Source organism: Ahaetulla prasina, chromosome 15 (assembly GCF_028640845.1).
Source record: "Ahaetulla prasina isolate Xishuangbanna chromosome 15, ASM2864084v1, whole genome shotgun sequence".
NCBI lineage: Eukaryota > Metazoa > Chordata > Lepidosauria > Squamata > Colubridae > Ahaetulla > Ahaetulla prasina.
Genome location: NC_080553.1, coordinates 10,568,742 through 10,596,275, shown reverse-complemented (window position 1 = coordinate 10,596,275; position 27,534 = coordinate 10,568,742). Strand labels below are relative to the sequence as shown.

At 44.0% G+C, this 27,534-nt stretch overlaps 2 protein-coding genes across 11 annotated transcripts in view; one reads left to right on the top strand and one right to left on the bottom strand.

Moving 5' to 3' along the window:
* UBE2L3 (ubiquitin conjugating enzyme E2 L3) overlaps positions 1-4,144 on the top strand; it is a 175,378-nt gene extending 171,234 nt beyond the window's left edge. For all 3 annotated transcript variants that reach the window (XM_058157961.1, XM_058157959.1, XM_058157962.1), the window contains 2 exons: positions 1,152-1,338; positions 3,425-4,144. In XM_058157961.1, coding sequence (XP_058013944.1) covers positions 1,152-1,338; positions 3,425-3,579 — 342 coding nt within the window. In that variant the 3' untranslated portion in view covers positions 3,580-4,144. The remainder of the gene's footprint in view (positions 1-1,151; positions 1,339-3,424) is intronic.
* Positions 4,145-6,023: 1,879 nt separating this feature from the next.
* On the bottom strand, positions 6,024-27,512 carry YDJC (YdjC chitooligosaccharide deacetylase homolog). 8 transcript variants are annotated; one of them, XM_058157954.1, is made up of 7 exons: positions 26,445-27,512; positions 23,075-24,061; positions 19,894-20,072; positions 16,458-16,617; positions 14,731-14,830; positions 13,875-14,052; positions 6,024-10,605 (listed from the first exon to the last, which is right to left on the bottom strand). In XM_058157954.1, the coding sequence occupies exons 3-7, from the start codon at positions 20,055-20,057 to the stop codon at positions 10,227-10,229; spliced, it is 981 nt and encodes a 326-aa protein (XP_058013937.1). In that variant the 5' UTR covers positions 20,058-20,072; positions 23,075-24,061; positions 26,445-27,512; the 3' UTR covers positions 6,024-10,226. The 8 variants fall into 8 exon arrangements, with proteins under 8 accessions (XP_058013937.1, XP_058013936.1, XP_058013941.1 ...); XM_058157953.1 differs by having other exon boundaries at positions 24,003-24,061; XM_058157958.1 differs by having other exon boundaries at positions 27,003-27,512.
* Between the last annotated feature and the right edge of the window lie 22 nt (positions 27,513-27,534).

The following is a 27,534-nucleotide window of genomic DNA, read 5'->3' as shown; positions in this document are numbered from 1 at the left end:
ACGAAACAATATGGACAACAATAAAAACAAGAGAAACAGTATAAAAAAACCCCAGAGTGGATATTCAGTTAAGAAACCCACCTTCCCATTTTTTTCAGGAGGTTGCATAAAACTAACTGAATCCTGCTGATAAAGATTGCAATATGTGAGCTTTTTTTAAAAAAACCAAATTTTAAAAAAATAAAATAAAACAAGTCGCATTGCCAAAAATGGGAAGAAAAAAAAGCAGAAAAGGGAGAGTTAAGAAAAGATTTTGAAAGGACTAGATTTAGATCTGAAAACAAATCATTAAAAAAAAGCCACAAAACATTTTCTGTTCCCTTCATTCTCAACTTTGAATCACCTATTCTTTTAGTCCTTTTAAAAAAATCCTTTAAAAAAATATTTTTAAGTGATGGATCTTAGACAGATAATCCTTGACTTTACAGCCACAATTGGGCCCAAAATGTATGTGGCTAAGCGAAACATCTATTAAGTGAGTTTTTGCCCCATCTTACAACCTTCCTTGCCACAGTTGTTAAGTGAATCGCTGCAGGTGTTAAGTTAGCGACACGGCTGTTAAGTGAATCTGGCTTTCCCGTCGACTCAGAAGGTCACAAAAGGGAATCAAATCTTCTTTTTATGACCCCATAACCCCTTGCAGGGTGGAATCTGGGCAACTGAATGGAACTGAGCGTTTACTGGCCGGATGCCCTTCCTGTCGCCAGTGCGGAGTTTTTTCTCCCAGCAGATAATATTCTCATTGTGCCCAGAGAGAGAAATATCCACCTCTACCTAGGATCGAACTCACAGCCTCCTGATTGTGAGGCGAGAGCTCCACCTCTAGCCCACCGCACCACTCTACAAAAGAGGATCACATGACCCCCGGGTTATTACAACTGTCATAAGTACATGCCAGTTGCCAAGTATCTGACGTCTGATCACATAACCATGGGGATGCTCCAATGGTCATAAGTGTGATAAACGGTCACAGGTCACACTTTTCCAGTGCCATGGTTAACTTAGAACGGTCGCTATAAACGAACGGTTGTAAATCGAGAACTACCTGTATATCTGATTCCCACCCCCTTCCCGCTTTCCATTCAAGTTCCCTCTCCATTCATCCTCTGGTTGTGGGCTGATTTTCAAACCTTCTGTGTGGCTTTTTTTAGGACAACCCTCCATACGACAAGGGGGCGTTCAGAATCGAAATCAACTTTCCTGCAGAGTACCCATTCAAACCTCCCAAGATTACATTTAAAACGAAAATCTATCACCCTAACATCGATGAAAAGGGGCAGGTTTGTCTGCCGGTAATTAGTGCTGAAAACTGGAAACCAGCCACCAAAACTGATCAAGGTAAGCGATCTCCAGCCGTTTGGGCCTGTCAATCTCTATAAGGTAAAAGTAAAGGTTCCCCTCGCACATACATGCTAGTTGTTCCCGACTCTAGGGGGCGGTGCTCATCTCCGTTTCAAAGCCAAAGAGCCAGTGCTGTCTGAAGACGTCTGCGTGGTCATGTGGCCGGCATGACTCAACGTCAAAGGCGCACGGAACTCAGTTACCTTCCCACCAAAGGTGGTCTCTGTTTTTTCTACTTGCATTTTTTACGTGCTTTCGAACTGCTAGGTTGGCAGAAGCTGGGACAAGCAACGGGAGCTCACCCCGTTACGCGGCAGCACTAGGGATTCGAACCGTTGAACTGCCGACCTTTCGATCGACAAGGTCAGCGTCTTAGCCCCTGCGCCACCGCGTCCCCCTGTCGATCTCTGTACTAGATCTTAATTTTGGGAAGGGGTTTTTCTCTCTGCTGGATCTCCAAGCACAAGCATGCTGGGCTAATTTAAATCTTGTTGACGGGACCGCTTTGGAGGGCGAATGACTTTTCTAATTCTTCCCTCCCTAGCTTAGTTTAAAATCTGAATTTATCACAAAGGAAAACATCTGAAACATCCGAAAATGATTTGTCCAATATTCAAGGCGTGTATGGTCTACCTTATTCATCATCGCTTGAATAAAACCCCAGCTAGGTGGCCGTGAGGTGTTTTAGTACGCTTTCAGCCAATTCTTAAATGGTTTATTCTAATAATCCAGGATGAGCTAGATATTCCTCCTCCAGCATTTTTTATTTACACGTCCGCTTGAGTGTGGATTCAGAACGGAGTTTCTCTCTTCGTTACTGCGAGGAAAAGCTTTGTACACACAGAGAGCAGTTCATTCATAAATCTGAAAGTACCGCCATTACAGTGGCTGATCCGGTCAATTAAATATACCAGTAAAGATGGTCGTATGTATGTAATAGCTCCAGATTTAATGTAATCTCTCCCATTTTGCTTTAGCACATTCCAGTCAATGGTGGTTTATTTAGCCAACCGTGGCCAAAGCTGGGCTTGAAGGCCGCACTCCAGCTTTAAGGACAAAGTTTAGGAGCCACAGCCTTAAATAAGCAGCAATTAAAGGGTGAACATTTTCATTTCCATTTGCGTTCAATTCAGATTTAAACACGATGGCATATACACGACAGCTTTTCGGTTGTTTGTTCAATACATGCATCGGAAACTCCTAGCCCTCTCCCATTAAAAAATAAGAGTTTGGAAAGCATTTATAGATTACTTTATTGTCACTGCACATGGTACAACGAAATTAAATGCCGTCTTCAGTGTACATTATAACTACAAAAATAAAAACGCAAACACACACCCTTCCCACTCTGTATAATCGAAATTGAAAACCCGATACTGCACTATACCGTAGAATTCAATATGGTTATTACCCTGGGATAGAAGCTGTTTTTCAGCCTATTTGTCCTTCTTTTTATTGCCCTGTACCGGCTGCCAGATGGTAATAGTTCAAAAAAAAAAAAAAGGAGTGCCCAGGATGAGATGGATCTTTAAGAATGTTTTTGAACTTTCTTAAGGCAGCAGGAGCTATAAAGCTCTTCCAAAGAGGGGAGAAAGCAACCAATATGATCCTCTGGGCAATGACGTTGACCCTCTGGAGTGCTGACCTATCTGACACTGTGCAATTGGTAAACCATACGCAGGTGCATTAAGTTAAAATACTCTCTATTTTGCAGCGGTGGAAGGTCACCAGTAGTTTTTCATTCAGTTTCCTGAGAAGCCTCAGTTAGTATAATCTCTGCTGGGCCCTTTTGCCAAGTGCTGCAATGTGAGCGCCCCAGTTCATTTGTGGAGGACTTAATTGCCATTCCCAAGAATTTGAGTGCCATCTGCTCAGAATCGCTTCAATTGCGAGATGGGTGGCAAATTAAATTCGATAACCAATAAATCTCGGGATCTGCAAATCGACAATTCTGCGGCTCTCTTTCCCGGCCACACTGATCTCTCTTTTTCTCCTTCCTTCCTTCTTTCTTTCCCCCCTCTTTCTTCTTCCCTTCCTCCCTCCCCTTCTTTTTTTTTTTTTTCCTTTTCCTTTCTCTCGACAGTAATCCAGTCCCTCATAGCACTGGTGAACGACCCTCAACCAGAGCACCCCCTTCGAGCCGACTTAGCCGAAGAATACTCTAAGGACCGTAAAAAATTCTGTAAGAATGCTGAAGAGTTTACAAAGAAATATGGTGAAAAACGACCAGTGGACTAAACAAAAAACAAACAAACGACAACAACAAAACAAAACACAACAAAACAACAACAACAACAAAAACAACACCTGACCGAGTTGATGTCAGCAATGTGTGATAGAAGAGCTGAAGAAGTGCATTTCAGACACAACCCCCAAAGCAGGACTCTCTATGGAAATTGACAAGTTGTCACCTCTTGGTGTTAACTTGTAGCTGTTAAAACTAACTTTCTACCGTTTCTTAATCAAAAGTGGTCTAGGTAATCTGTAAAGAAAGGATTAAAAATTTAAGATGTTCTAGTTCTGCTTTCTTTGTTTAAAATCACTGCTTTAATGTACTTTTAAAGAATGCTATTTCTTTTCCTTTTCTTTTTCTCTCCTCACAATTTATCAGAAAGTCTTAGGCTTATAACTTGCCCTTAAAATTCAGAAGGTCGCGGCTGTTAGTTCTTATTTTCCTTTTGCAAATTCTCTCTCTCTTTTGTTTTTCTCCCCCATTTCTTGGTTGCCCTTTATTTTTTCCTCCTCCCTTCCTCCTCCTCTCCCCCCCCCACCTCAAGACAGAAGAAAACAAAACCACACATAATTTAATTTCTAAGAAAACAGAAAGACATTTTTTGGGAGGAAAAATGAGTTTGTTTTTCCCTGTCTTAAACTTTGCACTGTTTCATGGACGTGGGTCCAAGGTGTTTTTCTTTTCTTTTTTCTTTTTCAACTTAAGTTTGTCACAACAAAAAAAACAAAAAAAAACCCCACCAGAATCAACTCCAGAACTGTTGTAAAACTGGCTGATGTGGTTACAATAATGTTTATTAAATGGGGAACTCCAAGCATTGCTTGCATGATTGAATTGTACCACGTGGCTTGCTTCTGCTAAGGGGGAGGAAATTTTGGCGCAAAATATTCTATAGCAAAGAAATAGTTATAGTCATTTTCTTTCTCTTCTCCGCCCCCCCCCCCCCCATTTTTAAAAAAAATTTACTCTTCACTTTTATTTAGTATCTATGCAGGCTACCTAGAATAAAGACGGACTCGAGTCCGATTTGCGAGAATTTCAAATATGGGACCAAGAGGTACCAAAAACAGAATTAATTAACTAACCAAACCTAGCTCCTTATCCTGTACCCTTCCTAGCTGAGAGATTTAACTGGGGAAATAAATCCTTCTTGAAAACTTAGTTCCGAAGAACAAAAACCTAGCCACGAAAAAATCCTTGCCGTTTACCTTTTTTTGTCCCCTTGCACAAAACGACAAAAGCTTAATTTTCTCCTAATAACGGATTGGTTTGATCGATCGATCGTCATCCAAAACATAAGCCGTTTCCATTAAGCAATAACCCGTGCCCGTCGCAAAATTGAGCAGTTTGCCTTTCCCCGTTTTTTAAAAAAAATAATACACGAAATGTGGCATTCTAAGGATTAATATTGATTTGGCGACATTGATTCAACCCCAGCTATCCCCACTCCAAGTTAAGGGGTGTGTGTGTGTGTGTGTGTGTGAGGTTCTTTCCCCGCAGAGAACCGAAGCACCCCGCTTAATGTCGTGTCGCGTTTTAAGGTGGGCAAAAACGTAACTTGGGTTACGTGACCCCTGGCTGCTCAGTTTTAAAATGCCTGGCTTTTAAGTGAGCATTTTCAACCCCATTTCTCCGAAACCTGCAGTGAAGAACAAATCTAAGTGCGTAACCATTTCTCTTTTGCATGTCTTCGCTTTCATTAGATCTCTCGGCATTTCCGGTGGGGTTTTTTAATTAATTTTTTTCCAGGAATCTGGAATCCTTGTTCGGTCTTTTGCCATCTTTAGGGAACTGAATGTATGGTTGGAGAAGCCGTAGAAATAGCATTTCAACTTTTAATGATGATGATTATTATTATTTTGCGTACACCTTTCCATCTCCTCCACTCCAGCTTTTTGATTTTAAACTGTACAAGATTGACAGCCAAGTTACCTCTGTTTGAAAAGTAGAAAGAAAGAAAAAAAAGGAAGTTTTCTCTCTCTTTTTTTTTTCCTTATCAGTTGGGGTATGAACATCTCTGTTTTAAGTGTTCTTAGACACATTCTTTGGTAGGCGATTAAAGTTTAAAAAAAAAAAACCTTAATGGACACTTGCATTTCCTTAATTGTGTGTGTAGGCTTGGTGACCAGCACTTGTCTATTACCGAAATCTCCACAACTTTTGTGTCTTCATTTGCAGAAAGTTGGAACTGACTTTGTTTCATTCACGCTCACTCCGATTCAAAATAAACAAAAAAAAAAAATGCCAAATTTTACCTGTCAAACTGAAGTGTATGTAAAATCCTGCCTTGCATGACATTGAAAAAAGAACATTTGTGGTTTTTTTGTTTTAGTTGTTGTTGTTCCATATGCAGCTTTGTACTTTTTTTACTTCGATATCGGGGTGGGTGGGGGTAGTAATCGATTTCTCTTTCTTTTTAAACTGCAAACATCTCGAGTCGAATTGCAAAACATGTCCACGGGTGATTTCGGAGCAGAGAATGCAATAATAATAATAATAATGAGGATGAGGATGAGGATGATTGAATAATTTAAGGGACTGTCATTCAGAATCCCCTTCTTATCTTGGTTAACAACAATCTACTAATTTTTTCCCCCTGTGGGTCAGATTCCTGCATTCAACCCATAATTGTCAGCTGCATTTGTGCAAATAACACAACACCTGTCCCTCGAGCTTTAGCTATAACCATTACTGATCTACAATCTCATCTTGTAAGTGTCCTTATTATCTTCCCCTTTTCTGGCTAACGAAATGTAATTTCCCGGGCTATATCTACAGCTAAAATAGCCATGTCAAAGAACATCTTAAAATATCCCAGCCTTCTCCCCTCCACCTTTCTGTGAAATTCCCTGTTCCCCTTTCGTTTTTCCATGGGAAGATCTAACCACCCACCCACCCCCAAATGGCTGCAAAAACTCAAAAACGATCCAAGGAGATGCAAAAATGGCACGCGCCTTGCACAAAACCCGGGGAAGTTGTGAATAATTTTGAAGAAGCGATTGATGGCTTGTTTCGATGTGCCCGAGAGGTGATTTTAGGACATAGAATTCTAGAGCTGGGAGGGACCTCGGGAGGTCTTCCAGTCCAACCCCCTTGTTCAAGGCAGGAAACCTTATACATCCAGGCCAAAGGTTTGTCCAGCCTAAGTTTTGAAAACTTCCCGTTTTCATCTCTGCAAGAGGTGCGAGCAGATGGGACTCGCCCCTTTGGCCAAACCGAATTTTTTTCAGCGGCTTGGCAATTCTTGGCTTAACTTGACAGTTGGGATGTTAACAGGCCTTGCTGTTTGTCCTGTACGTAGGAACAAATTAGCTTTGTTAGATTAGATTTTGAAGCCATATGATGGCTTAAAGGTTTGCGTCCATGCTGAATGACCAAAGTTTGACCACGTAACCGTGGGGATGCCGTCGTAATTGCAAGGACCAGCTAGCTGTTAAGTCACTTTTTTCAGTTCCGTTTTAATTTTGGTTGCTAAATGAATGGTGAATTGAGCACTCTGTGCAGTATTTTTAATAGCGTGACTTTTTGATGAATGGATTAACTAAATAACACTATCGCACTTCTCGGTGCTAAGCTGAATCCTTCTTTCTTTCTTTTTTCTTTTTCTTTCTTTCTTTTTTCCTTTTTTCTCTTCCTTCCCCCCTCTCCCTCTCTCTCTTTTCCTTTCTTTTCTTTTCACCTTGCAATCAAATCAACTTTCTTGCATTTATCCTGGCCAATGTTTGTTTGTCTTTTGTTAAAATAATCTAATAATCTAATAACTAATTAAAATGCCCAGCAAATTCTGTTTTTCTATTACTTATTATTCAAACTAGCCAAAATAGGTTGATATAGTATATAAGATAATTAGAAAGGAAGGGTAAATATTTCTTTCATCCGTCTAAAACATGGCTAAATGCTGGCATATTCTGCCATCGCTGTTAATGCTCCTTTCAAATATTTTAGTTTCGACCAGTGCGGGCCAGGGAAGAGAGAGAGTGGCTGGAAGAAACTCAAAATTTCAATTTTCCAAACTGTTCCTAACCAAATACACTGCTTAATAGTAGGCAATTACTTATCCATAGAAAAGAGGGTGATTTTTTTTTAAAAAAACAACTAGTTTAATTCATTATTAGTCCCAGAGTAATACAAGAATAAATAATACTTCAGTGTCAACAGAGAACTCGGGAAACTTGTGGGAATTAACAAGAGTCACAGAATTGATTTGAACGTTTAAACAATTAGCCAAAGGAATGTAATTTCTCAAAAGTATAAACATTATGTTGCAGACCTATTACAAATAATTCTCAACTTATGACCAGAATTTCTATTGCTTAGCAAGGCGGGTTCTTAAGCAAATCACACCTCATTTTAAGACCTTTTTTTCCCCGCCACGGTTGTTAAGTGAATCACTGCACTTCTTAATCACATGGTCATTAAGTGAATACGGATTGATTTTGCTTGTTGGAAGCCAGCTGGGAAAGTCACAAATCAGGATCAAATGACCCCCCCCCGGGCGTTATAACTCTTCTATGCTGATTGCTAAACACCTGGTTGCGATAACCTGACCGCAGGGACCCTGCAATGGCCGTAAGTACGAGGACTGGTTGCGAGTCATTTTTTTTCCAGTGCTGTTGTAACTTCGATTGGTCCCTAAATGGACAGTTGTAAGTGGAGGACTCTCTGTACAATAGGAAATAAAAAAGATAATATAACAGCAGCTCTTTTTATATATACTAGCTGGACGCCCGTGCTTCGCTATAAAACTATGTGCTCAGGCTTGATAAATTGAGACTTGTAGCCTGAAACTTAATGTAGAACGTGTAACTGTAGCATCAGTGTGTGTTAATATAATGCAACTGGCAGTTGGAACAGAGGGGGAGGGAGAGTAGAATGTCCCAGCCCGCAGCATCCATCGGTATTCATCTGGCTACCATCCTGTCATTGTGTGAGAGAGTTGAGGGGTGTTTGGAAACTCAAACAGTATTTGCTGTGTGAGACCGGAAGGAGGCTGGCCTTGGCTTAGCTCAAGTGTTCTGCAGTAAAGCTGCTTGCTGTGAAAGTAAAACTGAAAGTGAAACTCCTCTGCTTGTGTTTTGCATTTGGAATAGATTTCTTTTGGGGTGGGGAGGGGGGAGTACAGCTCCTTAGCATCACAGCATGTTAATTATGTTAATTATGCTAATCCTTTCTTAGCACCTAGAAGCCAAGAGGAACATACCTAGCAAATTTCAAGTTTGTAGGATTTACGGTTCTGGAGATTTCGTGATTAATGCGTGAGTGGGTTTTCGCTTTTATATATATAGAGAGAGATGCCTACTGGATCACAGATAGGATTGGGACCAACCTGTGGAAGGTCCAAGAGAAAATTTCGTCTTTTAAAACAGGAAATTCACAAGTGGGGAAAAAAAAAACCTTGAAACCGGTTTGCAAACGTGAGCGCACGTGTGTGCGGGCTCGCTTTGCTTGCACACGCCACGTCCTCACATGCACATGGCCTTCTGCGCATGGACTTTGCTCAATCGTGCACCTACCACGCATGCGCACGGCCTCAAAAATGTGCCTAAATAAGAGACAGGGCAGGTGGGCGCAATTTCCACTACCGGTTCGGGTGAACCGGTTTGAACCGGCTAAATACCATACTTCTGGACAATCATCTGTGCAAGGGGTTTGCACAAATCAACTGAGCATGTTAAAAAAAAAATATGGTGAGCATTTGATTGCCGAATGCAATTTTTTTTTATTTTTTCAAGCCCAGGAGTCTTTATGTAAACAACTGTTTGCTTGTATTTATTTTTTCAGATTTTAAACTACTATCTTCAACCCAAGGCAAAAATAAAAAATTGGAACGCTCCAAACTCTCTTCTAACAAGCTTTCATAACGTTTTGATTTTCAGTCTTGCAGATCGAGGTATTCTTGATTCAACCTGTTCTATTTGCTATTCAAACAGTTGGGATGGTGGTTTTTTTTTTGATGGTTTTTTTTTTAAACTAATCTTTTAAAAAATCCTTACATTGGATTCTTCCAAAATGCCTTTCTATCTCAGAATACAATGAGGAAAGAGAGACCTACGTTGCTGTGTTAGCTGGGTTCCTGCAGCGTGCCAAGCCTTGGCTTGTTTTAATTGCGGTTTGTGAAACAGGCCACGAAGCTTTGCATCTGGCAGAAAAACGTATTGTCATATTAGACAAACACCCAGGGAGGCACTGATGATTTTACTTAGTTTGGTCACGAAACGTCTGCAAGGAAACTGCCAAGCTCGGAGAGCAACAAGGGCCCTTTCTGTCAACCCTGAGTTACCAATTTTTTCTCCCCTCTTGGTATCGACCCTAAGAATTTCAGATCTATGCTGGTGTTTGCTATCAAGCCAACGCCGAGCGATGGCTCCCCATTCAACTGCCCCCATTCAACTTCTGCTTCTACAACCAAAAACTCTGGGAAATCCCACTCGGCTCTTCGCAGGAAGACAATCGCAGTCGGAAGTTCCTTCTATGAGGTTGTTGGTTTTTTTCTCCCCCTCCAGTTGCCCTCCCCCCCCCAAAAAAATTAAAAATGAGAGGAAGGCGCCATATCCGCCTGCAGAGAGTGCAAAAATTCCCCAGAGGTCACCTGCTCCCATTTGGAACCATCAGCCACCGTTCATCTAACCGACGTAAAAACGGAAGGCGTCCTTCACGGAGAGTCAGACGAGACGGCGAGATCTTTGAAAGCGCAGAGCTGAATGTTTCTCATTTTGTAATGTTCCCGGAGCTCTGGGTTCTTCAAGGTCTCGAGTTCGTGCAGGCGTTCCCGCGACTGAGAGAAGTCATCGGGGCCTTCTCCGCAACCGCCAGTAGGTGGGATGCTGGGGTAGCCTGGGTGGGTCATGAGTTCGAGGGTCACCGTCCGGAGTCCTTGACCGGGAGGATATAAGAACGAAGATGGTGGAGGAGTCGTTGTTATGTCGTCTTTGGCCAGATGAGCTGCGGTGGCGTTATCGATAGCATCTAAGATGCTTTGGATGGACATATTTTTCCCCATGGTGCTGAGGCCGATATATATATCTGGCCACCTGGAAGACAAAAAGTTTCTTAAATTTCAGAAAGACAGGTAGTCCTCGACTTATTTAGTGACCGTTCAAGGCTGCAACGACATTGGAAAAAAAGAGACTTATGACACTTTTTCGCTCTTAACAACCATTGAAGCATCTCCGCGGTCACAATTCAGATGCTTGGCAATTGATTCGTATTTACGACGGTTGCAGTGCCCCGGAGTCACATGAACCCCTTTGGCGACCTTCTGACAACATGGGGAAGCCACATTCAGTTAACGACTGTTGTGGCCCGCTGGCGGCCAGCGGAGTTGGCAGCAGAATCTGACAGTGAGGAGGCTGGGGAGGAATTTGGGCGAGTCCTGGGGGCTGGGGAAAGCTTGGACGAGGGCTCTGCCTCGGAGGCAGAGAGGGAGCTAGACAGCAGCGAGGCAGAGGAACAGCTGGAGCCCGTTCCCAGTGTGCGCATGCGCAGAGCTGCCAGAAGACAAGAACAACTCAGAAAGCAGGGTCAACTCAGGAGTAAAGCCACACCTTGGAGGTGATTGGCCCCTCCCATAGGAAACAAAAGAGGAGCGAACAGGGAGGGGGCTTTTGCAGGAAACAATTCGTTCGGTCGGTCGTTTCAAGAGTGGGAAGTTCTGTTCGTGACTCTAAGAGACCCTGTGTCAAGTTTTGCCTTGTACTGCGTTTGGAAACAAGTTACCTGGCAGCCTTCCAAGCGAGATAAGGTCTGTGTTGATAAATATTCCTTTGAAAAACTGTTTGGACAGGCCTTGCTGACTGCGAATGAAAGGAATTCACAGTCGTGTAAATAAAAGGGGTTTTGCTGGGACCAAGACTCTGCTTCCTGCTTTTTAAGGGAGCCTAGGTCAGAACGACGACCGTGTTCCTATCTTAAAAACTGCAGTGATTCACTTAACAACGGTGGCAAGAAAGGCCGTAAAATGGGGGCAAAGCTTGCTTGACAAATGCCTCACTTAGCGTCAGCAATTGTGGGCTCGATTGTGGTTGTAAGTCAAGGACTATCTGCATAAGACATCCTTTGCTTATACTTCCTTAACAATACATGCCTTACTGGTAGTCCTTGTTCTAGAATCATCGGTTTAGCGACCATTCAAAGTTAAAAGGCCTCTGATCACGTAACCATGACAGTTGTAAGAGCAAGAATCGGTCGTAAGTCCCTTCCTTCAGTGCTACTGTAACTTCGAGCAGGCATCTATGGCGATTCTCAATCATCCAGGTCAGGGTTGTCGCAAGGTGCTTGTCCAAAAAAGCCACTGGATTTTTCTTCTTGTTGTGGTTTTTCCTTGAAAATGTTTCGTTTCTCATTCAAGAATCTAGATGAGAACTTGAAGAAGCTTCCCGGGTGAGAAGCGAAACGTTTTCACGGAAGAAAACCCAAGAAAAGTCCGCTTTTGAAAAAGCACCTTTGGCAGTCCAAAGCGTGGCGCTTAAAAATGGTTGTAAGGGGAGGACTGTCTGCAGCAGAACTAACTTCAAAAATGACACATTTCCTGACCGCTAATTAGGTTCACAGTATTTTTTTTATTCTGAACACATTAAAACACAAGACAAACATACAACATTTATATACATATCACTCTTTCTTATCAGCTATCCAAAGCGGTTCTTTCTTACTATTTACACATATCTATTTAATTCTATCTTATTCTACTTTTATATTATCTGTCTTCCTTTATTTCCTCTACATTTTACCCTGTTATTCAATTTTCTTATCTTTCCTATTTTCCAACCATTCATACCATCTACACCAGACCTTATAATATTCTGTATCCTCTTTTTCTTTGATTTTTTTTGTTAGTTTATCCATCTCTTTTCTTTGATTTTTTTTGTTAGTTTATCCATCTTCTTCTGTTGGTGGGTTCTCCTTCCAATTTTGTGCATAAACTATAAGTGTTGCTGTTAATATGTGTAGTATTAAGTATTGTGTATCATTTGTATAGTTTTCTGTTGGGATCCCTAATAAGAATTGTTCTGGCTCTCCCTTTATTGATTTCTGTATTATCTCCTCTAACCACTTTTTGATTTTAGCCCAGAATTGTTTTGCCACCGGACAAGTCCACCAGAGATGATAGTATGTTCCATAGTTGCTCTTACATTTCCCAACGCTTTGGTGAGTTACTACGGAACATCTTTGCTGGTGGAAGAGCCATCTGAGGTTCACAGTATTTTTATAGCCTACTTTAGAAAACAACGTGCCCCAGATAAAACCCTAGTAAGGGCCACACCTGGAATACTCCAAGCAATTTTGGTCCCTGTACTACAAAACAGATGTTGAGACTTTGGAAAAAGTCCAAAGAAGAACAACTAAGATGATCAAGTGGAGACTAAAACATACGGAGAACGACTGCAGGATTTGGGTGTGGCTCATCTAAAGAAAAGAAGAATTAGAGGGGGACATGATAGCAGTCTTCCAGTATTTGAGGGGCTGCCACAAAGAAGAGGGGGTCAAATTATTCTCCGAAGCACCAGAAGGTAAGACAAGAAACAATGGGTGGAAACTAACCAAAGACAGAAGCAACCTGGAATTAAAGAGAAATTTCCTAACAGTGAGGACAATTAACCAGTGGAACAGCTTGCCACCAGAAGTTGTGGGTGCTTCATCACTGGATGTTTTTAAGAAAAGACTAGACCAGGAGTAATCAACCTTTTTATACCTACTGCCCACTTTTGTATCTCTGTTAGTAGTAAAATTTTCTAACCGCCCACCAGTTCCACAGTAATGTGCCGTGTATTGTTGTCTGCGCATGCCTCTCGCACATCATGGATTGGGGGGGGGCCGCCGGCTACCAGCTCTGTTTGTCTGTTACAGCTGGGTGGTGTGGGGAGGAGATGTGCGAGCTATTCTGGGACAAGGCGCTTTTGTTTGCGGTCGCACTATAGCGCCATTTAGTTTCATTTACGTAACGTGAACTAAACTTATGCGCGGGCGATACAAATAGTATATTTTCAGAAATATAAATTGTCACGGGGAATTTTGTGAAAATCTAATGAAAATGTTTTTAAATAATGCTATGAAATATTTTTAAAAAGTCAATTAAATTAAAAAAAAAGGAAAGTGCTTCAGTATTGGACAAAACCCCTACCGCCCACCATGAAAGCTGGAACGCCCACTAGTGGGCGGTAGGGACCAGGTTGACTACCACTGGACTAGACAGTCACTTATCTGAAATAGTATAGGTTCTCCTGCTTGAGCAGTGGGCTGGACTAGAAGACCTCTTAGGTCCCTCCCAGCTCATTCATTCTATTCTTATAGATGCCCTCACCTTATGCCGTGCTTTTGAAAGACCTCTATGGTGTTCAGCGAATCCTTCTCCACTCCCAAATAGAAATCCATCAGAGTTGACTCGATCCAACCACAGCGTGGGAGATCCGGTTCGATGGGAACTCGGGTGTAAGTGATCCCGTAGTCTTCTAACACCTCCGCAAATACGTGCCTGATCTCTGGAAGAGAAACCGAAGAGGAAGAACATGGTAAGAAGATCCAATTTCAGGAAAATACGAGCATCGAAATGTTGTGAGGAACTGTTGTGGTCCGTCAGCAGCCTACGGAGCTGGCAACGGAGTCGGACAGCGATGAGGCTGAGGTGAGGCCAGGGCCATCGCGGAGTGAGGTGAGGACTCCAGAGCCTCCAGAGACTGATAGTAGTGAGGCAGAGGAACAGGAGGAGCCTGTTCCTAATGTACGCATGAGAAGAAGGCAAGAGCAGCTCAAGTAGAGAGGATGACTCGGGAGTAGGGCCAAGAGATGATTGACCCCTCCCATAAGGCTTAATAACAGACCAGCACTGGCGTTTGAGCTTTACCGGAAAACAACGCTGTAGCTGCGTCTTCTGCTCTGTCTTCTGCTTCATGTACGTCTTTGTGGCTTCTGGACATTTGCCAGGAAGGGCCTTTGGCAGTTTGCCTACTTGGACTTAAGTTTGTGAGATAACTGAGGAATTTGTGTTGGGAGGCATTTGTTTTACTTTGAGTTGAACCGACGCTGGGAATGAAGTAATTCCCAGCTGTTCGAATAAAATTTGTTTTTCCACGGACTGAGTTTCCTACAATCTACTTGGGCCTGGGTCACAACAGGAGCAGAAGGGAGACGGTGGATCGATCGACGCAGATACTACTTACCTGGGAGAACGTGGACGTGTTGGTGTCCATCCATGTGATGAGGTAAATGGCCCGTCAGTTCACGAAACAATTCCACTTGTGCTATTAATTCCTGCTTCACCTAAGCGTAGAAAATCAGGAGAAGGTGTAAATTTGTTCCATGAATATATCTCATTTATAAAAATAAAATCTTTGGATGAAACCTAGAAAATAAACTGGGCATAACTAAACCTTTCCAAGGGACATCTTGGCGAGCTCCGAAATGAAGGGAGTTATGAACTTGTTTGTTTTTGAGCAGACGTTTCATTACCCAACTAGGTAGCATCATCAGTGCTAGTGTTACCTTGTTTGAGTAATGAAACGTCTGCAAGAAAATAACCAGCCTCAGAGAGCACCAAAAGCCCTGCAGTTGTCCTGTCTTCCATTTCCTCCTCTTGCCCAACTCTTCTAACACTGATGATGTTACCTAGTTTGGTAATGAAACGTCGGCAAAAAAATAACCAAGCTCAGGGAGTACCAAAAGCCCTACAGTCGTCCTGTCCTCCACTTCCTCCTCTCACCCAACTCTTCTGATGATGTCACCTAGTTTGGTAATGAAACGTCCGAGAAAATAACCAAACTCAGAAAGCACCAAGGACGCTACAGTTGTCATCCTCTCCATAAACCCCACTCCCTTGTAGCACTGATGATGTTACCTAGTTAGGTAATGAAACGTCTGCAAGAAAACTACCAGCTCGGAGAGCATCTCGTTTCAACCCTGTGTTACAAAACTCGGAAATTATCCCCGAACAACGCTAACCCTAAAGAGCAGTGCGATTTGCTGCCCTTCTTAACAGAGAAACACACAAGTGGTTGTGTGGGCTCCCAAAACAGGCTTTGTACAATTCAGGAAAAGAGAAATCCATAACTCATTAGAAACATCGCCCTTGATGAATTTGGCCTACACCAAGAAGAAGAACAAACTCAACCTATTTGAGTTGCCTGGCTCGACGTGGTCATCCTTTGCGACATATCTCAGCCACTACCTTTGAAAGAGTAGACGGAGGTATGTTTGTAGGGGTGGGATTCAGCCGGTTTGGGTGAACCGGATGCTAATATTTTACATCTGGTTCACCGAACCGGCAGTTGCAAGGACTGCCTGGCCCCGCCCACTCCGATCCGCCCCTCTCAGGAGTCTCCACGCGGCCCGTTTTGGATGCCAGGTAAGTTCAGGGCCTGCAAAGAGACTCTGAGAGGGTGAAAAACGAGCCTCCCGGAAGTCTGGAAACGGGCCTGTTTCCAGCCTCCGGAGCCTGGGGGAGGCTGTTTTCACTCTCCCAGAGGCTCAAGGAAAGCCTCCGGAGCCTGGGGAGAGTGAAAAACGAGCCTACCATAAGTTCGGAAATGGGCCCATTTCCGACCTCCAGAGCCTGGGGGAGACCATTTTCACCTTCCCGGAGGCTCAAGGAAAGCCTCCGGAGCCTGGGGAGGGTGAAAAACGGGCCTACCGGAAGTCCGGAAACAGGCCCATTTCCGGCCTCTAGAGGGCCTCCAGAGCCTGGGGGAGGTCATTTTCACCCTCCCGGAGGCTCAAGAAAAGCCTCCGGAGCCTGGGGAGGGCAAAAACACTCCCCCCCCGGTGCCGTGGTGCAAGAGGCCCAGTAGGCCACACCCACCATGGCCATGCCCACCCAGCAACCAGGCAGAGAACCCCGGTTGCTAAAATTTTTGAATCCCACCCCTGTAATGTTTGCCTCGCTCCTCCTCACCTCAACCATGCTAAGAAGTCCTTCGTTTAAACACGTCCGAATTCCCATCTTTCCATGGAAGAACCCGCCTGGGTTGAGGAGCGTGGACTTTTTCTTCAGCGCTGGGCAAACCGGGGTGCCCTCGGATAGATTGGCATGGAGTCCTATTGGAATGCAATGTCTACAGAGAGGAGGGGGGGGGGAAAAACCCTGAAAAACCCTTCAACCACTTTTGAACGTCTGCCAAGGAGAAAAACTTCGATCCCCTTCCCCTAGTTCAAGATGGTGACTCATAAGATGCCTCTTCGGTGACACACCGGAGTGGCCAAAATTGTGGGAACCTTTTGGGAAAAGTGTATTTTCTATAACTAGCTGATAACACCACTTTTTTTTGGAGTAATACCATAAAATTATATATCCATGGAAAGATAATTTAATCAAGAATGTAATGCAATCTCTTTTAGGAAGGATTTGCTGTTAGAACAGCAGTTACCGTATAAAGAAGAAAAGTAAAAAAACAACAACAACGAGATATACAAAAATTATCCCCATAGATAAAAAAGATATACAAAAATGATCACGACATCAGTTAATACTTAGTTGGGTCACCTTCAGCATGAATGAGGGCCTTACAACATCTTCACATGGAGTGAACCAAGTCTTTGAGTTCTGCAGCTGTTCTAATGTGAAACCAAGATTGAATGATGGCTGCTTTGTTGTGGCCCGCCAGCAGAGCTGGCAGCATATTTGGACAGTGAGGAGGTTGGGGAGGAACATGGGCCAGTCCTGAAGTCTGGGGAAGGCTCTGACGAGGGCTCTGCGTCAGAGGCAGAGAGGGGGCCAGGGCCGTCTGACAGTTGTCAGCTGCCTTCAGTCGGACATCAGTGAGGCAGACGAATGGCTGGAGCCTGTTCCCAGTGTGCGCATGCACAGAGTTTCCAGACGAAGGGAGCTGCTAAAGAACAAGGGTCGACTCAGGAGTAAAGCCACAGCTAAAGAACAAGGGTCGACTCAGGAGTAAAGCCAGGACAATGAAGGGCCTCTCCCATAGGGAATAAAAGAGGAGCGAAAGGGGAGTAGAGTTTGCAGGAGACAATTAGTTCGCTTAATTGGTTCATGTCTCCTTGCCAAGTTTTGAAGATATTGGGCCTGGCAGCTCCCCAAACCAGATAAGGTCTGTGACTATAAATTCTGCCTTGAAAGACTTTGCTGGATGTGAATGAAAAAAATTCATGGTAACTTAATAAAAAGGGGTTTTTGTTGGGACAAGGGAGTCTGCTTCGTGGTTTGGGGAAGCCTAGGTCAGAACACCTATATACTCCGCCGATACGTTACGACATGCTAGGGACAAGCGATAAGTATGAAGGCCAATACCAGCCAAAGAACCGACAGCTGTGTGATTTCACACTGTCTTGTATGTAATAATGAGTTCTCCAAGGAAACTTATAAGAGTATAGATATGGAAGAAATTAGTAACAAGGGAAGAAGAGAAATCTCAGGCTGACTCAGGAAGAATCTCGCAGGTTTCTAAGTCGGCACAAGAAAATCAATCCTCTTAGGTTGGCTGAGATAATGAGAACAGAAGTAGGCCAGGATAAGTTGGATAATCGCCTAATTAAACACCGAAGGATTTATTTTATTTATTTTTAACAGAGGGAGGGATGCTGTCATCGGACACAGATTCTACCTCTTCAAAAACACACAATATTTTTCTTGTATTCGCATCTTTTAGTTAATCTTCACCGTTTCTTTCTGATCTGATTTCTGGGAGCTGCGTGGGGGGAAAAAAGAGCAAACTCCTTTGGCTTTGGAAATTCAGAGCTGTCTTCTGCAATCTTGGCGCAGGTTATCTTATTTCAACTCCTAGAATCCCCGAGGAGTCTGGGAGCTGAACTCCACACCCCTGGCAATAGACTTATATGCCTTAGACTTATATGCCGCTTCACAGTGCTTTGCAGCCCTCTCTAAGGGGTTTTACAGAATCAGAAAATCACCCCCAACAATCTGCGTCTTCATTTTACTGACCCTGGAAGGATGGAAGGCCGAGTCAATCTTGAGCCGGTCAGGATCGAACTTGTGGGTAGGGGCAGAATGACACTGTAATACTGCATTCTAGCTATTGTGCAAAAGAAAAGGAAAGGGAAGGGAAGGGAAGGGAAGGAGGGAGGGAAGGGAAGGGAAGGAAAGGAAAGGAAAGAAGGGAAGAGAAGGGGAAGGAAAGGAAAAAGGAAAGGAAAGGAAAGGATAGCATAGCAATAGCAATAGCAATAGCAATAGCAATAGCAATAGCACACAGATTTATATCTAAGAGCCAAGATGGCACAGTGGTTAGAGTGCAGCACTACAGGCTACTTCAGCTGGCTGCTGGCTGCAGTTCAGCAGTTCAAATCTCACCAGGCTCAAGGTTGACTCAGCCTTCCATCCTTCTGAGGTCAGTAAAATGAGGACCCAGATTGTTGGGGGCAAGAGGCTGATTCTGTAAACCGCTTAGAGAGGGCTGTAAAATCACTTAAGAAGTGGTATCTAAGTCGAAGTGCTATTGCTATTGCTATATACCATTTTACAGCCCTAAGTGGTTTACAGAGCCAGCCTCTTGTCCCCCAAAAATCTGGGTCCTCAATTTTACCCACCTCGGAAGGATGGGAGGCTGAGTCTACCTTGAGCCGGTCAGGATCGAGCTGCTGGCTGTGGGTAGAGTCAGTCTGCAATACTGCATTCTAACCACTGCGCCACCACAGCTCATGGGCATATGGATACTACCTGGATGGAAGGCTGAGTCAACCGTGATCCAGACAGAATCGAACAGCTGGCAGTGGGCAGTGAGTTCGTCTGTAATAATGCATTCTAACCACCTTTCCACAGTAGATGTGATAATACAGTATTTCTCAACTCTGGCAACTTTTAAGATAGTAGACTTCCAACTAACTAGAGTTTCAAGCCGCTGGAGAATTGAGGGAGTTGAAGTCCGTCCCTCTCAAAATTGTAATGCAGGTAGTCCTCTACTTACGACCGTGATTGAGGCCATCATTTCTGTTGCTAAGTGAGACATTTGCTAAGTGAATTCCGCCCCCTTTTACAATCACTCCTAGCACAGTTATTCATGTGTTAAATTCATAATTTGGTCGTTAAGTGAATCCAGCTTTCCCCCATGGGCTTTGCTTGTCAGAAGGTCACAAAAAGGGGATCAGGTACATCCAGGACACCCGAACTGTCATAAGTACATGCCAGTGGCCAAGCACCCAAAATTTTGATCACGTGACCCTGGGGAATGCCGCAGCGGTCGCAAGTGTGGACAAAACCAATCAGAAGTCACTTTTTTCGGTGCCGTCGTCATTTTGAACGGACACTAAACGAAGGATTATAAATCAAGGACTACCTGTAGATTCATCTTTAGGGTTTAAAAACCTGATGGGTTGACGCCCGCGAAATCAAAGGAAACTAAAAAGGAAAGACTCACTTCTTGGCCAGCTGAACGGCGTCGAATACGGCACTCCCGTTAACCAGGAGCGAAACATTGGAGATGGCGCCGGCCAGGAAACACTCCACGATGCCGTGGTTCCTCCTCGGGCAATAGCCGAAATCATCCCCGGTGACAATCAGTTTCACCGTCGCTTTGGGCATCCTTAGACGTCAACCCTGGGGAGCGCAAAATTTAGAAGACAAAATCCTCGCCGTTAGCCAGTATCTCTTTCCCCAAACGTGAAGACAGGAGCAGAGAAGGAAGGGGCGAATCGGAGCAGCCACCGGCCACAGCCGTGGCTAACCGTCGCCGTGTCCCAAGGAAGCATAAACAATAAGACCGTGTGTGTGTTGTTGTTGTTTTTAACTCGCTGTGCCACGGCAGCCGTTAATCTCGTGCGGAAAGCAAGCCCCGCCGAAGTACGACGTAATTAAGAGGATTAGCCAAACTCGGCTTTCTGGGCGAGAGAGAAAAATGCACAGTTGGTAGGGTTTGAACTAGTTGGATTTTTTATTTTATTTTAAATGCTTGACATGGGGAATGGTTCGTCTGGAACATTTTCTGGAGCGGGGAAAAGGCACCAAAGGAACGTGCGCTAAAACACAGCCACAGCTCAGCTCATTTAGAACAGAACAGAACAGAATAATAAGAGTTGGAAGGGACCTTGGAGGTCTTCTAGTCCAACCCCCTGCTTGGGCAGGAAACCCTGTACCATTTTAGACAAATGGTTGTCCAATCTCTCCTTAAAAACTTCCAGTGTTGGAGCATTCACAACTTCTGCAGGCAAGCTGTTCCACTGGTTAATTGTTCTCACTGTCAGGAAATTCCTCCTTAGTTCTAATAGAACAGAACAGAACAGAATAGAAGGAAAAGGAGGGAAAGAAGAGGTAGTGGGGAAGAATGAGAGAAATGGCAAAAGGAATGGAATAGAATAGAAGAGGAGGAGGAAGAATAGAATAGGAGGAGGAGAAAGGAGAAGGAATAGAATAGAATAGAATAGAATAGAATAGAATAGAATAGAATAGAATAGAGTTGGAAGGGACCTTGGAGGTCTTCTAGTCCAACCCCCTGCTTAGGCAGGAAACCCTACACCACTTCAGACAAAAGGTTATCTAACATCTTCTTAAAAAGGTCCAGCGTTGGAGCATTCTCAGCTTCTGGAGGCAAGTTATTTCACTGGTTAATTGTTCTCACTGTCAGAAAAGTTCTCTTTAGTTCTAATAGAACAGAACAGAACAGAATAGAAGGAGAAGGAGGGAAAGAAGAGGTAGTAGGGAAGAATGAGAGAAATAGCAAAAGGAAGAGAAGAGAAGAGGAGGAAGAATAGAAGAGGAGGAGGAAGAGGAGGAGGAGGAGAAAGAATTAGAAGAATAGAATAGAATAGAATAATAGAATAGAATAGAATAGAATAGAATAGAATAGAATAGAATAGAATAGAATAGAATAGAATAGAATTCTTTATTGGCCAGGTGTGATTGGACACACAAGGAATTTGTCTTGGTGCAGATGCTCTCAGTGTACATAAAAAAAAAGATACATTCATCAAGAATTCTAAGGTACAACACTTAATGATAGTCATAGACTACAAGTTTTTGCCCGTTTTGGATGCAAGTAAGTAAGTGCAGGGTGCGCAAGAGGTTCGAAAAACGGGTCTGCCAGAAGTTCAGGAAGGCCTCCAGAGCCTGGGGAGGCCGTTTTCGCCCTCCCGGAGGCTCAAGAAAAGCCTCTGGAGCCCGGGGAGTACAGGAAGCTGGCTAGGCTGACCCAGCAACCGGGCAGAGAACCCCTTGCTAAAATTTTTGAAGCCCACCCCTGTATACACACACCCATTCACATACACAAAGATAGACAGGCACCTCTAGAGAGACACCCTCCCAAATTTGCAATCCTACACCCCTTAAATGGTCACATGCAATTTCCTTCAACTCAGCCTCAAACCGCTGAGATTTTCATAAACCCCTCTACTATTGTGGCACCAATGCCAATTATTTTTAGACAACAACACCCCACCCTGCCAACTGCCCACCATCCTGGGGTTTTCCACTCTTTTAAACAATGATTCCCCCCCCCCGTTTTTTTAACAGTCCATGATCAACTAGGAGCCGATAAAATGCTAATTGCACAGTTCAGGAAATGAGCCCTTTTACTGATGTATTTGGCTTACGCTAATCGTTAAAACTTTTAAAACCTGCGGACTTCCAACTTCCAGAATTTTGCTGGAATTTTGGAATTCTGGGAGTTGAAGTCCACATGTCTTAAAAGTTGCCAAATTTGGAGATCCCCTTCCCTAAAGAAAAGCTCTCCCAGGGGGTGTTAAATAAACAACCAGAGTAAAACATACCAGCACGTCATAAATATTTCAAATAATTATCTATCAACCATCTGCTCCATTTAATAGAATAAAATAGAATTTTTTACTGGCCAAGTGTGATTGGACACACAAGGAATTTGTCTTGGTACATATTGGATAACCGTGTTAACATTGGTGTTCCACTAATTTGTGCACAAATTTAATTTCAGTTCAGAACAGAGCTGGGTGGGGCGTCGGAGGTCTTCTAGTCCAATCCCAACCCCCGTTCAAGCAGGAGACTTTGATCGATATTTATTAATACCTCTTTATTTTTCCAGTGGAACAGAAGTTGCCTTCAGACGTTGTGGGAACTTCACCACTGGAAGCTTTCAAGAAGAGACTGGAATTTCTGTCAGAAACAGTGTAGGGTTTCCCGCTTGGGCTTGGGGGAGTTGGACTGGATGACCTTCAAGGTCCCTTCCAACTCTGTTATCCTGTTATGTTTACCAGAAAAGAGTTAGCTGGGATTTTGAGCCATTGGGGGGGGAAAATCCTTTTATCAGCCTATTCCCCTCTTCTGCCTTTCAAAAATATTTTAATCCTTCATCACCTCCCTCGTGTTTTATTTCACAATTAGAGGATCTGATATTTAAAAAAAAACAACCCATCAGGTGGTTCTTCATTTATGAAAATCGGAAGGTCCGTTGCTTTCTTCCCACGAAACACATTTCACTCAAAAGCAAACCATTCTCTGGAATTAATACAGATGGCTTCATCAAGAAGCCATGAATTCAAGAGCTAATATTTGCATTTTTTAAAAAAATTAAATCCTGATTCTGGTCTAGTGCCTCTCCTTTCCTACAAGGGATGAAGTCAAGCCATACTCACAGTTTTTGTTTTTTTCTCAAGTTTGGTCTTTGCGCTACGGTAAAAGCCGGAATGCCGATTTGAGAAAAATGCAATTAAAATAAACCGATTTTTTTTTCAACCAAGGTTATTTTCCCGAGGAAAAAAAAAATTAACCAGGTGCTTTTGCCTTCCAGAGCCGAGATCAGCCTGTCTGGAGATACTGGTTTTGCTCCGGTTTTTTTAAGCTACCGGTATCCGGATGCTATCAGGAAGTTAACAAGCTGAAAATCCTGATATGGTGCAACTCTGGACTTCTGCTCTTCAGGGCTGGTTGCAAGCCAAGCCGAGATTATAGGCTGAATTTTCAAACATCTTATTTTATCTTTAATCACGATCCCAAGCCCCAAATAGTGAAAATCAAGAGTCTAAAACAATTCAGACATGTACCAGCAAGTTTACGGCGCTGGATTTTCATAAAGTAAAGCCAAAAAGAGGTCAACGCAGCATTTTTTTTAAAAAGAAAAAAAAACCCAAAAACCTCACAAAATCCACTGCAATTCACAGTGACGTTGATCTGCTGAAGAGGATATAAATTTACGCCTTTTTCAAGAGGGCTTCATGAAAAGGAACCTTTTCAGCGCCTCCCTCTTTGCTCCTTAAAATGGAAATCTTTCACTGCCGCACCTTAAAAAAGAATTCGTTAACAGTCGCTGGGTAGAAGTTTTCAGAAGTAAATATTCTGAATTGATTTCAACAGAAAATCAGAAACGAGCATCGCGCTTGCAGGGCCCTTCTGCTTTATTTTTCTCGTTTTCAAATGCTTCTAAAAGAATTATCCATTGTTGAAAAGCCGCTGGCCTAGAAACCAGGAGACGGTGAGTTCTAGTCCCACCTTGGCGGTGAAAGCCAATTGGGTGACTTTGAGCCAATCACCCTCTCTCTCTCTCTCTCTCTCTGCCCAACCTACCTCACAGGGTTGTTGTTGGGAAAGTAGGAGTATAAGGTATGTTCCCCATCTTGAGTTACCTATAAAAGTAATAAAAAGGCAGGATAAAAATAAAATAAAATAAATAAATAAAAATGAGTCCAGCTGAAGGCAATGGTCTTTCCGGAAAATAAATCTATGCCTTTTGGATTTTTTCTTGTTTGTATGCTTTTCAAGATGTGGATGGCTGACCACAATTCGAAAATAACAGACATTCTTCATTAAGGCTGATATTTTGACACACTCCCTGCGGTTTCTGTATTTTAAATTTGTTTTTCATTTGTAATTTGGCTTTTTAATATCGTCTGCTTTTATATTGTGGTACATTGGTTTAAGGTTGTATTCCGCCGAATTGCTTCTTGGGAAATAGGCAGCTACGTAATTCTGATCAATAGATAAATCATAGATAAATAATTTAGCTGTTCATGTCCTGTGAACAGAAAATGGTCAAATTTACACTGCACACTGAAATGATTTTATACAGGTTTGGCTTAGGGTGATGTGTGAATTCAGACCTTGTGATTAGAAACCCTAACGTGGGTTAATATTTGGGGTGAAGGGAACCCATTGTAGGTTGTTAATTTGTTCAGGCGCAAACCAAGATCAGAAAGGTGTTCCTGTTTCTCCGGGAACACAAACCAAGATTAAAACGCAATTCTCACTTGTTGAATAAGTTCCGCCATTCAATTCTATTCTATATTTGTAAATTCTTACAAATTCTATTGTAAGGTCATCGTTTTCTTGTCGGGGGCCTTAAGTGTTCATTACATTAGTTTTTAATTATGGTTAACGATTCCAAAGTGCGAATTAAGCATTAGAAGGTTAGGATATCAAGGTCTATATAACCAAATAATCAACCCAAGGAAATCGATCGCCCTTGTTTGCTGATTCTCTGAAGTCAAGCTTTTCTTGGCAATAGTATTCAGGATAAAAAAATTTTTTTGCTATTACAGATAGTCCTCGACTTACAACAGTTCACTTAGTGACCATTCAAAGCTACAACAGCATTGGAAAAAAAATTTCATGCTTACGAACGCTGCAGCATCTTCATAGGCACGGGATCCAAATTCAGACGTTTTTGGCAAGTGGTTCATACTTACAATGGTTGCAGTGTCCCAGGGTCATGTGATCCCCTTTTGACGGGCAAATTCAGATTCACTTAACAACCCTGTGACTCCCTTAACAATCGCAGTGATTCACTTAAGAACTGTGGGGCAAGATAGGTTTGTAAAATGAGGCAGTGAGACTTAACTCAGCAACATAAATTTTGGGGTCAATTCTAGTCGTAAGTCAAGGACTACCTGTATCTCGTCTTAACTCTCCAAAACTGAGGTTTCCTTGTGGTGCCCCATCCAAGTATATTTTGGGAGGGGAGAGGAAAACCATGGCAACTAGCTAGCATCTGGTGAAACAGACCAACTTTTCCCACTGGATACTCTGTTCCCTCTGTCAATCCCGCCCTCCAGCATCTTCTCTAGAATTAAAGACTGGCAAGGGACCTTTGAGGTCATCCAGCCCAGCCCAGCTCAAGAGTCTTCCTCATCCCCATCCCAAATCAACCACCTTATCCCACCCAGCTGGGCATCCTTCCTCTACCAATCGGGATTCCTCCCCAAAATTTCCAAGCGAGCTCCCTCCGGCATCTTCCCTAGAATTAAAGACTGCCAAGGGACCTTCGAGGCCATCCAGCCCAGCCCAGCTCAAAACTCTCCCTCTTCCTCATCCCCATCCCAAATCAACCGCCTTACCCCACCCAGCCGGACATTGATCTGGATTCCTCCCCAAAATTTCCAAGCGAACTCCCTCCGGCATCTTCCCTACAGTTAAAGACTGGCAAAGGGACCTTCGAGGTCATTCAGCCCAGCCCAACTCAAAACTCTCCCTCTTCCTCTTCCCCATCCCCAATCAACCGCCTTACCCCACCCAACGGGACATTGAGCCGGATTCCTCCCCAAAATTTTCAAGTCAACTCCCTCCGGCATCTTCCCTAGAACTAAAGACTGGCAAAGGGACCTTTGAGGTCATCCAGCCCAGCCCAGCTCAAGACTCTTCCTTAACCCCATCCCAAATCAACTGCCTTACCCCACCCAGCGTGGCATCCTTCCTCTCCCGATCAGGATTCCTCCCCAAAACTTCCAAGCGAACTCCCTCCGGCATCTTCCCTAGAATTAAAGACTGCCAAGGGACCTTCGAGGCCATCCAGCCCAGCCCAGCTCAAAACTCTCCCTCTTCCTCATTCCAATCCCAAATCAATCGCCTTACCCCACCCAACGGGACATTGATCTGGATTCCTCCCCAAAATTTCCAAGCGAACTCCCTCCGGCATCTTCCCTAGAGTTACAGACTGGCAAGGGACCTTGGAGGTCATCCAGCCCAACCCAGCCCAGCTCAAGACTCGTCCCCATCCCAAATCAACCGCCTTACCCCACCCAGCCGGGCATCCTTCCTCTCCCGATCGGGATCCCTTCCCATCTGCTTCGCCAAAGATGATGCCACCCCTTCCGGGCCGGCCCCGCGACGCGAAGCCGGAGCCAGCCCAGCAGCGTTGCCATCCAGATGTTCCGACATCCGCTTTGGCACGGAAGGAGGAGGAGCAGGGCGGGCAAGCTTTAGGGGTCGATCGGGGTTTGCAAAGCCCGCGCGGGCGGTGCAATGCCACCCTTGGCACCGTGGGGAGGGGGGGCAAACAGAGGGCATCTATCCGGTCCTTGCTAGCCGCTCTGCAAGCAGGATCGGATCGCATCGCATCGCAGCTTGCTTCCCATCATCTCCTCGTTCCCTTCTTCTACCCCCCCTCCCCCACCCGGCTTTTTTCCCTTAGAATCCAGGTTCGATGCCTAGGCCGGGCAAAAAAAAAAAAAAAGTGGGGGAAATCGGTTCTTCTTTCAGATTTGCACCCGGCCGAGCGTGCAACGGCTTTTCCCGGCTGCAAAAAAGGGATTCCACACACACACACACACCCACGGATCCTGGCACACTCACCCATGGCGAAGGGGCAGCCAAAGCAGCGGCGCCCATTGCCCGAAACGGCTTCGCCGGCTCAAGCCCCGGGAAAAGCGAAAGCGACCTGGGCAAGGCGCCGGAGAGCCCTCTGGTGGCCTCCCGAGGGAACTGCAGGAGGGAAGCGATAAGGAAGCGCCAGGAGTCGCCGGGCTTCTGATTCAGCGTCTTCACGCACGCGCGCACGGATACCCCGCCGCGCAGAGGATGGTGAACTACAGTTCCCAGCATTCCTCGCTTTGGGCCACGCTGGGTGGAGGCTGCTGAGAGTTGTAGTTCTGGACTGGAGCCTACAAGGGGTTGCGTTGACCTGATTGATTATATTGATTGTTTCCTGATTGCTTAATTGTAACCTATGACTATCATTAAGTGTTGTATCATTAAGTGTTAAATTTGTACCCTATGATTATCATTAAGTATTGTAAGTGTTGTACCTTGAAGGTATCTTTTCTTTTATGTACACTGAGAGCATATGCACCAAAGACAAATTCCTTGTGTGTCCAATCACACTTGG